Raw genomic sequence first — 13,588 nt, 5'->3', positions numbered from 1 at the left:
CTCTGAAACTCTCTTGGCCGACGTAATGGCTACTAAGAAGGCAGTCTTGAACGACAAGAATTTGAGATCTACCGTAGCCGCCGGTTCGAAGGGGGGGGGGGGGCGGTCAAGGCCTGGAGAACTAAGGAAAGGTCCCAGGGAGGAACCGCTTGTTTGACAGGGGGCCTGAGAAGGAAAGTACCTTTAAGGAAAATTTTACACAACTTGGCCGACATGAGTGGACTGGAGTCATGACCAATGTGATAATGTGAAATTGCCGCAAGTTGTACTTTGACTGTGGAACTGCTGGCACCATCGTTAAAAAGAGTGGTTAAGAAATCAAGCACTAAAGGGAGAGGAACTGTGAAGGGGTTCAGGCCTTGCCGCTCCGCCCACAAAGAAAACCGTTTCCACTTGCTACGTTAGACTTTCCTAGTGGACGGTTTATGAGCTGCCACCAGGATCGCCTTAACAGGGGACGAAATACCGGGAGTCCTGATCAAGAGTGGAACTGGAGCAGCCAAGCGGTCAGCTTCAGGTTGTCCAGGTTCGGAGGAGATAGGCGGGATGGATGAGATATCAGATCCAGAATGGGATATAGAATCCAAGGGGGATTCACCGAGTGAGACCTTAGGACGGGGAACCATATCTGTCGAGGCCAAAACGGAGCAATGAGAATCATTCTGCACCCCACCCGAGAGGCTTTCTGAAGAACTTGGAGCATCAGAGGCAAGGGGGGGATAAGCATACAGAAGACCGGGTGGCCAAGCATGCACCAGAGCGTCTCTTGGGGAACCTCCTGGAGGAGGTATCAGAGCGAAAAAACTGTCGCACTTGGTGTTTGAGGGAGAGGCAAAAAGATCGCATGAAGGAGTTCCCCACCGTGCGAATATGCGTTCCGCTACTTGAGTATTGAGAGACCACTCGTAAGGGGTCAGAATGGTGCGACTGAGCTTGTCCGCCAGGATGTTGGACCGACCCGGAATGTGCGTTGCTATGAGAAAGCGGTTGGTGGAGATAGCCCATTCCCAAACTCTCATGGCTTCTCGACAAAGAGGGTAAGACCTGGTTCCTCCTTGCTTGTTGATATACCAGACAACCGACATGTTGTCCGATTGAGTTGCAATTGTTCCCAAGGGAAGAAAGTCCTGAAGTGCTAGCAACGCTAAGAGCACTGCTCTCATCTCTAGAACGTTGATATGCAATAAGGTCTCTGAATCGTTCCACGTGCCTTGGACGGTCTGGCCTGCAAAATGCCCCCCCCACCCGAGGCGGGAGGCGTCCGTGGTCACCGTGGCGAGAGGGGGAGAAGCACAAAATGGGCGGCCTCCGTGGAGATCTGGAGAGTGAAGCCACCACAGGAGGGACTGCCTGCAAGCCTTGCTGATCGCAATGGGATGATGCATGGGAAGAGCAAGGTACGACCACTGTACTAAGAGAGTCCACTGAAGGATGCGCATATTGAGCCTGGCGAGAGGAAGAAGTGCTATAGCAGACGCCATGGACCCTAGAGCCCCCAGGACCAACTCCGCCGGAACTGAATTTGAGTGGAGAATGGCCCGCACCTGGAGCTGCAGATTTTGAACTCTGTCCGCAGTGAGAAAGGCTTTCAAGCTCCTTGTGTCTAACCTGGCCCCTATAAAATCTATGAGCTGTGTGGGTGCTAGGTTGTATTTCTTTGTATTTATAGTGATGCCCAGACTGGGAGCAAGATGAAGAAAGGAGTCTCGCGCCAATAGTAGTAGATGCCTTGTTGGGGCGGTAAGGAGCCAGTCGTCCAGGTAGGGAAAGACCTGCACCCCCTGAAGCCTCAGGTGGGCCGCTACCACTGCTAATACTTTGGTGAACACCCTGGGGGCTGTGGTGAGACCAAAGGGAAGGACCCGGAACTGGTAGTGACTGGCTCCCAGCCGGAAGCGGAGAAACCTCCTGGAGCACCTGTCCATTAGAATGTGGTAGTACGCATCCTTGAGGTCTATGGAGCACATCCAGTGATTTTCCCCCAGAAGGGGGAGAATAGATTGCAGAGTGACCATTCGGAACTTCTCCTTGGGAACTGCCAGGTTCAAGAGAGAAAGGTCTAAAATTGGTCTTAGATCCCCCGTCTTTTTTGGCACTAAAAAGAACCTGGAGTAGAACCCTGATCCGAACTGGTCTGGGGGGACGGGCTGGATGGCTCTTTTCTTTAGCAGATGGCCAATTTCTGCCAAAGCGGCCTCCCGTTGACCGGGTGGAACGTCTGGGAGGGACTTCATTTTTGGTAAGTGACGAAATGGGATGCGGTATCCTCTGGATATAATCTGGAGAACCCAGCGGTCTGATGTTATGGACTCCCATGCCGCTAGGTGCCCCGAAAAACGTCCCCTGACTGCCTCCAGAGTGGAGCAGCCGGGCGGCCGTTCAGAGAAGGGTTCTCTGGACCCGAAGTTCCTGGGAGCTCCTCTGCCTCTAGGGCGGCGTCCTCCCTGTCCTCCTCTGCCACGGAAGGACTGGTTGTCCGGAGCAGGCTGGGATTGCTGCGACTTCCGGAACCACATCTTCTTCTGACCCTTTTGGTTCCTAGAATAGGGCCTCTGGGGTGCAGAGAAGCGGATTCCGACGGCAGACAGCGTCTTCCCGTCCTTCTCGCTCTGGGTCAAAGTGTCGCGAACGGTTTTGCCAAAGAGGGCAGAACCATCAAAGGGGGCGTTCGCAAATGACTCTTTGAAGGGCTCTGAGAAATCGCAATGACGGAGCCAGGCCTGACGTCTAGTGACTAGACCTGCCCCTGCGGCTCTAGCGGCGCCTTCCATAGCATGGGAGAGTAGCCGCATAGAGGTATTGGTAACAGATCTAAGAGTGGCCATGCGGGTGGAGTGCAGCACTTTGTCCTCCTCCGACATGGACTCTGGGGGAGATGCAGCGTATTCCTTAATGAGATCGCGCTGCATCCTAATTACGCTAGGTAGTTCAGCGCCCTTACCGAGAAGGTCGCTGAACTAAACATCCGCTTCCCCAAGCGGTCCATCATCCGAGACTCCTTGCTCGGGGGATGGACTGAGGGACTCTCCTGAGCAAGTTCCCTCTTGGTGGCCGCCGCCGTCAACATGGCATCTACCGGAGGCCCCTTACTCCAATGGGCACGGTCAGCCGGTGGACTGAGGATCCGGTCGGGCCTCTTGGGGATTGGCTCCACGGTGTCCGGTTCCTTCCACGCCCTGGTGGTAATGAGGTCCACCAGGGGGTCGGCAGGAGGGGACACCCAAGAGGTAGACGGGCCCGCTTCAAATGCCTCCAAGAAAACGGACTCGTCCGAGGAAGACTTGGGGGCAGACCACCCCCCCTTATGCGGAGCATTTCCATGATGTCTCCAAATGAGACATCCTCGGGGGGTGACCGTGGGGAGCCTTCCCCTTCCTCCAAATCCGTGTCTTCCATGAGAGACTCGGGGGGGTCAATGTGCCTCCTTTTGCACGTATGCTTGCGAGGGACATCCTCTGGGGGGCTGTCAGAGGACTCCTTGCAAGCAGCAACCTGTTCCAGGGGAACAGCTTGGGGCACAGAAGCAGGCTGTCCCAAGGGCCGGATGGTGGAAGCCTGACCCAGTGCAGAGGGAGCGCGGGACAAAGCCGAAACAAGTGCCGGGGTCCGGAGACCCTCAACAGGGCCCTCTCCACTACATCAAAAGCCGAAGGGGAGCCGACCTCGACCAAAGGATCTGACAATCGGCTCCCCCTCGTATCCAAAGAGTGGATCGGAGCCGGCGCCGAAGCGCTCGGATCCGAAGGGACAGTGCGCTCCGACACAGACGGCGCCGAAGGAGCACTGATCCCCCCGGATCCGAGGCTCGGATCCAGGCTCCGAGAGGTCGGATCCGACGCACTCGAGGGCAGGGTCGGATCCGAAGTACCAAGTACTATCGGCGCCGACCCACCCCCGGCTCCGAAGCTGCTCGGCTCCAACTGCTCCGAACCCGGGTAGCGGGTCGGAGAAGGAGCAATTGGCTTGAAAAAGGGGGTTGAGCTCCCCCCCAGAGGGGGGGGAGGCAAGAGCACTCCCATCTGCATCTGGGCCTGGATGAACCTTGTCATCATCCGGTCCAGATCAGCGTCCGACAGGCTGTAAGTTGATCTCGACGAGGCTACCGAGGTAGGCCTAGAGTGCCTCCTCGATAGCCTCGACGGAGATCGGGTCTCCTCCTCCTCAGGTCCCGGTGAAAAACACACTGGAGACCGGAGCCGAGGAGGGGGAGAGCCAGCAGACAAGGGGCGGGAGAAGCCCGCTTGGCTGGCGGGGCCGAAACAGAGGTCTCGGCCCGCCGCTTATGGTGCTTCTCCCTCCGGTCCTTTTTCCTAGCGTCCCTCTCCTCCGAACCAGAAACGGGAGGTTGAGTCCCAGGAGGAGGAGGGGGCGGAGAGGAATAACCGTGGTAGCAGTTACCCCGAAGGAGCGGAGGCGGAGCCGAGTCCGGCAAGAGACCCTCAAAACAAGCTTGGACCTCCGCTCCTTCAATGCCCTGGGGTTGAACCCTGCACAAATGGAACATCCAGATGTGAGGTGTTCAACCCCAGGCATCTAACACCAGTGTGGCCATCAGCTGGGAAAGCTTATGGCCACACTCAAGCACTAGAAAAATAGCTTTGGGCTGCTCAGACATCCCAAACTAACAAATAAAGTTACTAGAACTAAAGTAAAAGTAACAAAAAAACCACTCACAGGCCCAACACACACTACGCTACCAGCGAGGGGAGGGATATAAATTTAAGTTTTAAACTCTAAAAAAAGTAATAATACAAGAGGGAAACCTACACTTTCACACAAAATTAACCAAAAAAATTTAAATTTAAGTACTCTAAACACTAAATATAGCACTTAGCTGGAGAGCTGGAAAAAACAATCTGGTCACCATGCGCGGCAAACGAGATCTGAGGTCATGAGGGTAGAGCAGGGCATTATGGGTGAGGGGAGGAGCTGAGAGCTTGGATCCATAGCTGGTAAACCATGCCGGTTCGGATCCGATATCGGATCCATAACCCACAGGTTGCAGACAAATGAATCTCCTACTTCAGATCTTTTGTTTTAAAACAGACAGAAGAAATTGCTGGTATTTCAGCATATGAAACTGACAGTTTAAAACCCTAATAGATAAAGTAGCAGAAGTGTACACTTTTTTGCCCCATCTTTCTAAAGATCTGGAATCCTTCTCAGTGGGAATGGGGTTTTTAGCAGAAGCGGCCTTAACCCCCTTAGGACCCTGAGAAATGGTTTCAAGATCAGCAGTAGGATTCTTTTATAAAAACTGGTGGGAATCAGGAACCCTATAATATCTGTCTGGCTTAACAGGAGCTGGAGGAAAAGAGTCAGGTGTTAAGTTAGCCTCCGAAAAAGCATCATCCACAATATCCAAAATAGAAGGAATAGCCAGGGGTCTATGTTGGGGAAGAAGAAGAAAATCCCTAAGTCTTTTCTTAGATTCTGAGTACTCCTGTCCTTCCCAGTGAAAATGTTCCCTCATTTCATGCAAAGTTTCCCCAAAAGAGAAATCCTCAGGGGGAGAAGCTGAAGGAATGGATTCCTCAGCATCAGAATCCTCATAAGGAGGGAAAGAATATTCCTGGTCAGAAGAAGAAACTGAAGAAACAGAAGCCTGATCAGAGGAGTCATAATACACTTCCTGCCTTGGCCTTTTATCTGGAGGGGGATGTGAACCCCTAATCATAGTAAGTAAGTCTTCAGCCATCTTGAGTAACTGTTTCTGAGACTTGGGTGCCGGATCAGAAGAGGCCTGGGCTGCAGTCTTTGATTTGGAAGGAGTCTTTGCCTTTGTCTTTGGCTTTGCCTTTACTAGAAGCTGAGTAGGCCTGAAAACCCCTTCGGAAGCCGGTACCTGCACAGCGGCTCCGGACCCATCCGAAGGAGCATTGTCCGAAGGTCCTGCAACAGAAATATTCAAAGGCCTAGTTGGCTCCTTGTGGGAGTCCGTTTCGGCCATCGGTTCCAAAATGGCCGACGACAGGGGCTGCAAAAGCGCCTCACTGACGACGGCCGAACCTGAAGCTGGCTCTGCTTTTCCAATATCGTCTGATTTGGACCTCGGAGGCCTGTCTTTATCCTTGCGTCGTTTGTGAACTCCGGTAGCCGGAACCGTATCCGACGACATTTTGTAATTAAAACGCCTACCGAAGTAATGAAATGCAAAATCGTACCTTCGTTTAATTGTACGTTGATTGAATCTAGCACAAAACCGTCTTGGTCAGGGCCTAAGCAAGGAATACAGTAAGAATGAAAATCCTTATGAGGTATTTGCTTCCCACATGAAATACAATTATTAACTTTTTCTGACATCGGACTGGAGCAAGAAAAAGTTTCAACGGGTACTTAGCTTTGAGTAGGAGAAGAAAGTCTTTTGACTGAAGTACGTTTAGAAAAAATTGTCAGGAGTCAGCCGACCGGCACTTGCGAACTGCTATCACCGCACGGCAAGAAAGACTGGAGAACATGGCGTTGGCTGTCAGCTTTGTACTCCTGGCGCTCTGACGTCAGGGAGCATGGCTGAGCAGCCGATGCCGGACCCAGAATTTGGGATTCTGGCCGACCGAGGACTGCCTGCCGGCAGGGGAGAACCCTGCAGTCATGACTGCAACAGTGAAACACGATGAACATCAGGACCATTCTGTTAGTATTTATTTAACTTGGATTAGTGTGTGTGTGCATTTACTGCTATACAAAACAGGACACTTTCTGATCATTGAATTAAGGCTTCCGGTGTGTAGAAAATGGGATAATTAATAACTAGGTTAGAAAATTAGAGAAAAGTCATCTGAGAGATTTTTGTTTGAATGTGCTTTATTTTAAGATAGTACAACTGCTTTTACAAATACACTAATTAATGAAATATAAATGCAGTTGCCAGTTGTACAATGTGATCAGGATCAATTTTATAGGGTTCTGTTTTGCTACTCTTGCAAATAAGCAATTTACCTAAGATAATTCAAGTTTCTACATGAAAACAGAACACATGTATTGATTATAAACACGTCTTACTATTCTATGTTGTAGTTTGCTAAGAAAGTGCAAACAATTTATGTAAGAGATAAAAAAACAACTTGACGGTATGCAGTATTATTTTCTTCAGATTGACTTTTTACATAAAAGCAAGTCATCCAGTGTTAGTGGCACCTGATTTACACAATACAAAACTACCTACCTGTTATGTAAACGAGTTTTGCAGTTGATTTTGGACAGAAATATGATGTATACAGGATGATTACTGCCATACATTGCTTTCATGCCTCTCAACCTGTTAACACTAGAAATCTGGACAAAGCCAAAAATAATATGGGGACAGAGGCCCCAAAATATGGACAGATTTTAAATATTGCTCTTGTAAACTTAGCTAGAACAAAAGGTTTTCTGTTACCATGTATTTTCTGAAATATATGAAGTGTAAAGCTCAACTGTAGGCTATTATTTAGTGAATTCAGTCCTCATTGATTTGCCAGAAAACCACACATTTTATGAGGAACAGACCAAAAATATGCAGCAAAAATCGGGACATTCCCAGCTCAAATAGTATCTGTTTGAACAACACAAATTTGGATGCTGGAACACAGGACATGTCACTTAAAAAGAATTACTCATTGGTAGCACAACATTTTATTCTAGCAACTTTACAAAATTATACAAGCAATGTTTAAAATGTGTCCTCCTGGTTTTTGACCTTTTGTCCCCTCCCCCCCAAAAAATGAAATTGAAAATAAGTGTGAGACGCTGTGCAAGATGCCTATGGCTTACACTACTGTCATTCTATTTATAGTGTGGGTGTGGAAGCAGACTTTTATGATGGAAAAGTTCTGAATTGTGCAGTTTTGTCGTCATTGGTTCATGTGTTTTGTTTCATTGCCTACAGTACAGATTACTGGTAAAATGTTCAAACAATAAATTTAAAATGCGCTCTAACATGTGTGTTGTATTATACAAGGAATATAATTTAATAAAGTCAGGAAGGTGTATAAAGAAAAGAACACATGTATGTTTCTTGTTTTGTGTGCAAGGAGCCAATGATTTGAAAACAGCCCAAAGGTAATCTTTATCCACCACTGGTCAGATGCATTTTCTTTGGATGTGGTGTGGGTTTCAATGAATGTGAGTTTCAAGGGCAAAGTTTTATGTCAAGCCTATTTTCATTGTGAGACAGTATTGCTTTTACCAGATGATGTCTTTTAGTGTTTCTGCATTGTTGTGCTGTAAAATGTAAAAATAAAATTCAAATCATTGTAGAAGTAAAGCAGTATGCATACATTAGTGTTTATGGTAAATGGGGCAAAATAGCCAGGTAAGAGGACACTGGAATGGCTGCAGAGGGACTCTGGTGCCATGTTTTGGTTGTCTGTTCTTCAATTTGCGTTTGAAAGTTGGTATCCCACAATTACATTGGAGTGGGTGGGGTTACATAATTATGTATGCAAATTAGATGTTAATCAGCGTACAGATTTGTACCTATTTTTCATGGGCCTTGTCCAGATTTTTGATGTTTCCAGGTTGAGAGGTATGTTCCCAAGGCAGAGTCCAGCAAACATCCCAGGAAGATCATTCTATGACATGGGATGACAGAAGACTTCTGAAAGTTGATATGAAAACCCAGACTGAGTTTACGTTTCTGAATAGATACTTAAGACACCTGACAGCTTTAAAAAAGCTGGGGATGTTTCTGTATTTAAAGGGGTTTTGGAAGTTGGTATGCTCATCTGAAGAAGTTTTTGTGATGAAAATGCGGTGATACAGTTAATGTGTTCTCGATGTACTTTACACTTTTTTATTATCGTGTGCGATCAATAAAACAGTGGATTTTATTCTGGTGAACCTTCCAGTGCCTTACGTTTAGTTATCAGTTTGCATTTGGCACTTTTTTCCACTTTCTTTGTTTATTAGCTTTACAAGTCTTCAAAGATAAGACAATCCTCTAAATCTGAAAAAAATGTGAATGCCTTAAAGTCTTCAGTAAGCAATGACTGGAACTAGACATTTTATTAACACTAATGGTGCAGTGGATAATCAGAAGGGTAATGCAGAGAAATGATAATGTCAGCAAAACACATCAGATGTTAACACCTGACATGGTCTACAACAGGAATGTGATGAAAGAAACATATCATACACTACTACTAATTAATACCATGGTAAATATTTAATATATATTTAATACTAGTGTATAATATGCTTCTATTGTCACACCTCTCTATCTTAAATATAGAATACCTTTTCCACCTTACTGCAAATGATTTTTAATATCAATACTAGCTAATTACTCTTTAATTTTTGGACAATAAATGTTTTCTGGATGCCAAAATATAATTGCTTTTTGACTGCCAAATGGTCTAATGTTTAAATATTTCCAACCATGTATTAAAATGTATTTGATAAATTCACAGACTGTTTAATAATAATCTGTTTATTACAAAGTACCATATCATTATTATTTTTAAAATGCATAAGGTTTACATTATTAGGACATTTAGTAAGTAGGGCAGTACCAGCTCGAAAATCACACTAAGGATGGGGGAAAGGATTTGAATTTGTTAACATGTGTACCAATGCACTTTGTTTCACAACAAAATAAACCACTCCCATACCTGATAACAGGTATATAGTCAGAAAGTTTGGGATGAAACTATCATTCTGTTTATTTTTTGTTTTGTTTGGATCGCTTGTCTGAGTGCTTAATAAAGATTTTTGAATGGAAACAGACTGTCTACCCTGCTTGGATTACTTCTGAATACCTACTACAGTTAATAATTCTGTATAATATTAATACTATTTCAAAATAATTTATTTTTTGATTTAGGATGTTTTTAAGTTTGCTAGGTCTACTACCATTTTCTGATTTTTTTCTGAATTTTAATATATAGTGATTAACTAGACATACAGGAACCGAAAAACTTACACACACAGAAGTTTCTTATACTGTTTTGTTTTGGACCTACTATATTTGTATAATGGGTTGTTAGAGACTTAGGGGATACCACGGAGATTACTTCTTTCTTGTATATTTCATTTAAAAACACTATTACTGTATCTGATTTAAAAATAGTTAAATTAGAACCTAACGCTTCCCATTATTGTCACTATATAGTGTTCTGTTCTACTAGTTCAGATTTGAAACATTACCTTAAGATTAATTAAAATTACTTCTCATTTTTAAGACACTTATAATGAATACACTGTGAATGAGACCAGGGTGACGGATAGCATTAAATTTTAATTGCCAATACAACACTTAGAAGTCAAGTAAGGTGTCAGCGTCACCTCCCACATCTCCCACAAAAATCTTGAAAAATTACAAAGAGAACACATTTTTTATAATCAGTACATTGTAACCTATGTGACACTGGCACCTTCATTGAATTGGTGTATCCATTATGAGTGTCTTAAAAATGAGTCATTGTAATTTTAATCAATGATAAGGTAATGTTTCAAATTTGAACTAGTAGAACAGAACACTCTATAGTGACCATAATGAGGAGCTTTAGGTTCTAATTTAACTTTTTTAAATCAGATACAGTAATAGTGTCCTTTTAATAAAATATGCAACAACACTTGATCATGATGAAAGGGTTTATGTATTAAAATAAGCATAGATTTTTTTAGATGGTATCACTTTATGATTTCACATGCCAACTAATTATTAAGGGAGGAGTTTTGGAGTGATTAGTATATAAATACGGATGTTTTTTAGATATTAAAATGAGCATAGGTTTTTTTAGATAATATCACTTTAACAGTTCTTGTGCCAATTGACTGATTATTAAGGGAGGAGTTTTGGAATAATTAGTTTATAAATATGGACATTTTTTTTATGTGATTAATAACACTGAAGAAGTCGTTATTATTGAAGGATGAAAGCACTAAGTTATTAATGTGCATTAATAAAGCATCTGCTTTGCAATTAAGCATTTTATTACATTTTACTGGTTGTGGCTTCCACTGTGTTCTGAACACTTTGAGTGAATGCTTTAAGCTGCTATTTTTGATAAATAGTTTGGGGGAACTAAGCTGTATCCTTATGGTCTTAGCTTTAAATAATAAGAATATAGAGCACGACCAAACATTGTGTTCCTCTCATAAGCAAAGAAGATAAGCTCTGTGAGAATCTCTATATGGGATTTGAAATCCAGCATGTACTTACTTCCCTTTCTTTCAGACATATACAAAAAAAAAAAAAAAAAAAAAAAAAGCCATCACCACTTTTCACAGAAACGTGGAAGGGAGGTTCGCAATGGAGAACTTATCTGCCCAATATCTTGAAACTACTCAACTTCAGAACCACTGAAGACACAGTGAAGACTGAGTCTGATGTAATCCTTTGGCAAGAAAGCTCTAAATGTTGGTGCCCATACTTCTGCCTTTATACCTGCACACCTCCGTGCCCCCTCGGATGTGCAGGCCCATGGAAGGCAACCTAAAGATTTAAATACTGGTTAGACATCTGATCCTTGGTAGGATACATCTTAGACATCTAATGCTACTGTAATAATAAACATCTACTGTGCCAACAAGTATTCTTCTCATAATGATACAAGCTAAAATGTTTGGTATAAGTTCTGATGTCAGTGGCTTTTTTGAAGGTGAAGGAGATCAAGAAGGGCAGGGTTACTCATAGCATGGAAGGCTAGGCAGAGACTCCCCCCAGTCATCTATGTGACCCAGAGTATAAAGAAAGGGCTTTTAGTCTGCCTGGATAATGGTGGGAGCTTAATCCAGTAATATGTTTTAGTTATGAACCTTTAGGGTCACTCCTACTGGTTACAGTGTTTAGAAAGGACACACCAAACAGGGCTGTACATTCAAAATATGCCAAAAGAGAGACATATTGAGATGGAATAAGACTTCCTCAGACCTGGTAGGGATGCCCTTGGATATTAACTATGCCAGACAGAATGATTTTCTAACTATAACTGACAGACCCATTGTGGACAAGGGATAAAATAAGAAGTTATGTACCTACCATAACGTTCCATGTTAGTTGTCTTCTCTCGCCTTCTTTCTTGCTTGATGGGTTCGGAGCTGATCCTCGGCTCCGACTCGGCACTTGCTAAGCTCGAGAGTCACTTTTACCAGCTCGAGGCAGCCCCATATCCCATGATGCAAGGCGGTAAGTACCCAGATCTCGTTTGATGACAAATGGCAATAGCACCAAGCATAAACACTTCCCAAAGGAAGAAAGAAAGCCTACAGGATGGAAGAAGGACCAGCTATGAATGGTCTTCAGCATAATAATTCCTTGTAGAAAAGGTCTGTCCAGGCCTGGGAGAAGGAGGGAGGGTCGCAAGAAGAAGCAGAGAAGACAACTAACATGGAACGTTATGGTAGGTACATAACTTCTTAATGTTAAGTTGTCAATCTCGCCTTCATTCTTGCTTGATGGGACCGTCCTAGCACCTCTATCCTGGGTGGCTCAATGGAACAGACTCTTGAGGACTGTAGAGCCAAAACTGGCTCTGTCCCTGGAGGCCAAGTCCAATTTGTAATGGGAAACAAAAGTATGAGGAGTGGCCCAAGTGGCGCTGCACAAATAGTGTCCAAAGGAAGTCTAGCTTGAAAGGCTGTAGAAGTAGCTAAGCTCCTAGTTGAATGTGCTTTAGGTTTTGAGCACAGCTGTTTTCCCCTGAGCAGATAAATTTCAGAGATGACAGAAGAAAGCCATCTAGATAAGGTCACTTTAGAGACAGGAAGGCCTTTCTTGTTATCCGCATAGGAAACAAAGAGTTGATCGGATTTCCTAAATTGTTTAGTTCTGTCCAAATAATATCTGAGTTGGCGGTGGACATCAAGATAATGTAGTTTTGTTCCGATCTGTTTGAATAGTTTGGAAAAATACAGGAGATCAATGGATTGATTCAAATTAGTCTTTGAGGCGACCTTAGGCAAAAAGGTCGGATTAGTTCTCAATGATACTCTGTCTTTGTGAAAGACCAAACAGGGGGGTCGAACCGATAGAGCATGAAGTTCAGACACCCTCCTGGCCGATGTAATAGCTACTAGGAATAATGTTTTCCAAGAAAGAAATTTTAGGGAGCAAGAAACAGCTGGCTCGAAGGGGGGAAGAATCAAGGATGTCAGCACTAAGTTTAGATCCCATTGAGGAGAAGGATTCCTGATTGGAGGCTTTAGCAGGAAAATTCCTTTCAAGAAGGCTCTACAAAGCCTATGGGACATAATATTGTGATCTGCGATCCCGACATGAAAGTTCGAGATAGCAGCCAATTGAACTCTAACTGTGGAAGAAGAGGAGCCTGCATGAAAAATCTCCGCTAAGAAGTCCAAAACTGCCTGAACTGGGGCAGTGAAGGGATCAATATTCTTGGCTTTAGCCCAATAAGAGAAACGTTTCCATTTGCTTGTATAAATCCTCCTGGTAGAGGATTTTAAAGAAGCTACTATGATGTCTCTAACAGGGTTAGAGATCAAAGGAAGCCTGGCTAAGGAAGGAAGTGGAGCAACCATGCTGTGAGGTTGAGAGAAGGGATAGACCGGTGCAGCTGACCGGATTGGTGAATCAGAAGATCTGGCACTGGGTCCAGATGCCACGGCTGCACCAAAAGGTGACGATGAAGGAACGGAAACCAAATTT

General features: G+C 44.5%; 1 protein-coding gene across 1 annotated transcript in view; it reads right to left on the bottom strand.

Moving 5' to 3' along the window:
- The window catches only part of ESPN (espin), a 3,774,415-nt gene that overhangs the window by 1,051,889 nt on the left and 2,708,938 nt on the right, over positions 1–13,588 (bottom strand). Inside the window, exon 10 of the mRNA XM_044063026.1 lies at positions 6,562–6,583. Within this exon, the coding sequence (XP_043918961.1) occupies positions 6,562–6,583 (22 nt within the window). The remainder of the gene's footprint in view (positions 1–6,561; positions 6,584–13,588) is intronic.

Source organism: Protopterus annectens, chromosome 2.part1 (genome assembly GCF_019279795.1).
Source record: "Protopterus annectens isolate FY-2018-M chromosome 2.part1, PAN1.0, whole genome shotgun sequence".
NCBI lineage: Eukaryota > Metazoa > Chordata > Ceratodontiformes > Protopteridae > Protopterus > Protopterus annectens.
The sequence above is the reverse complement of the archived record's forward strand: the minus strand, read 5'-3'. Positions and strand labels throughout refer to the sequence as shown.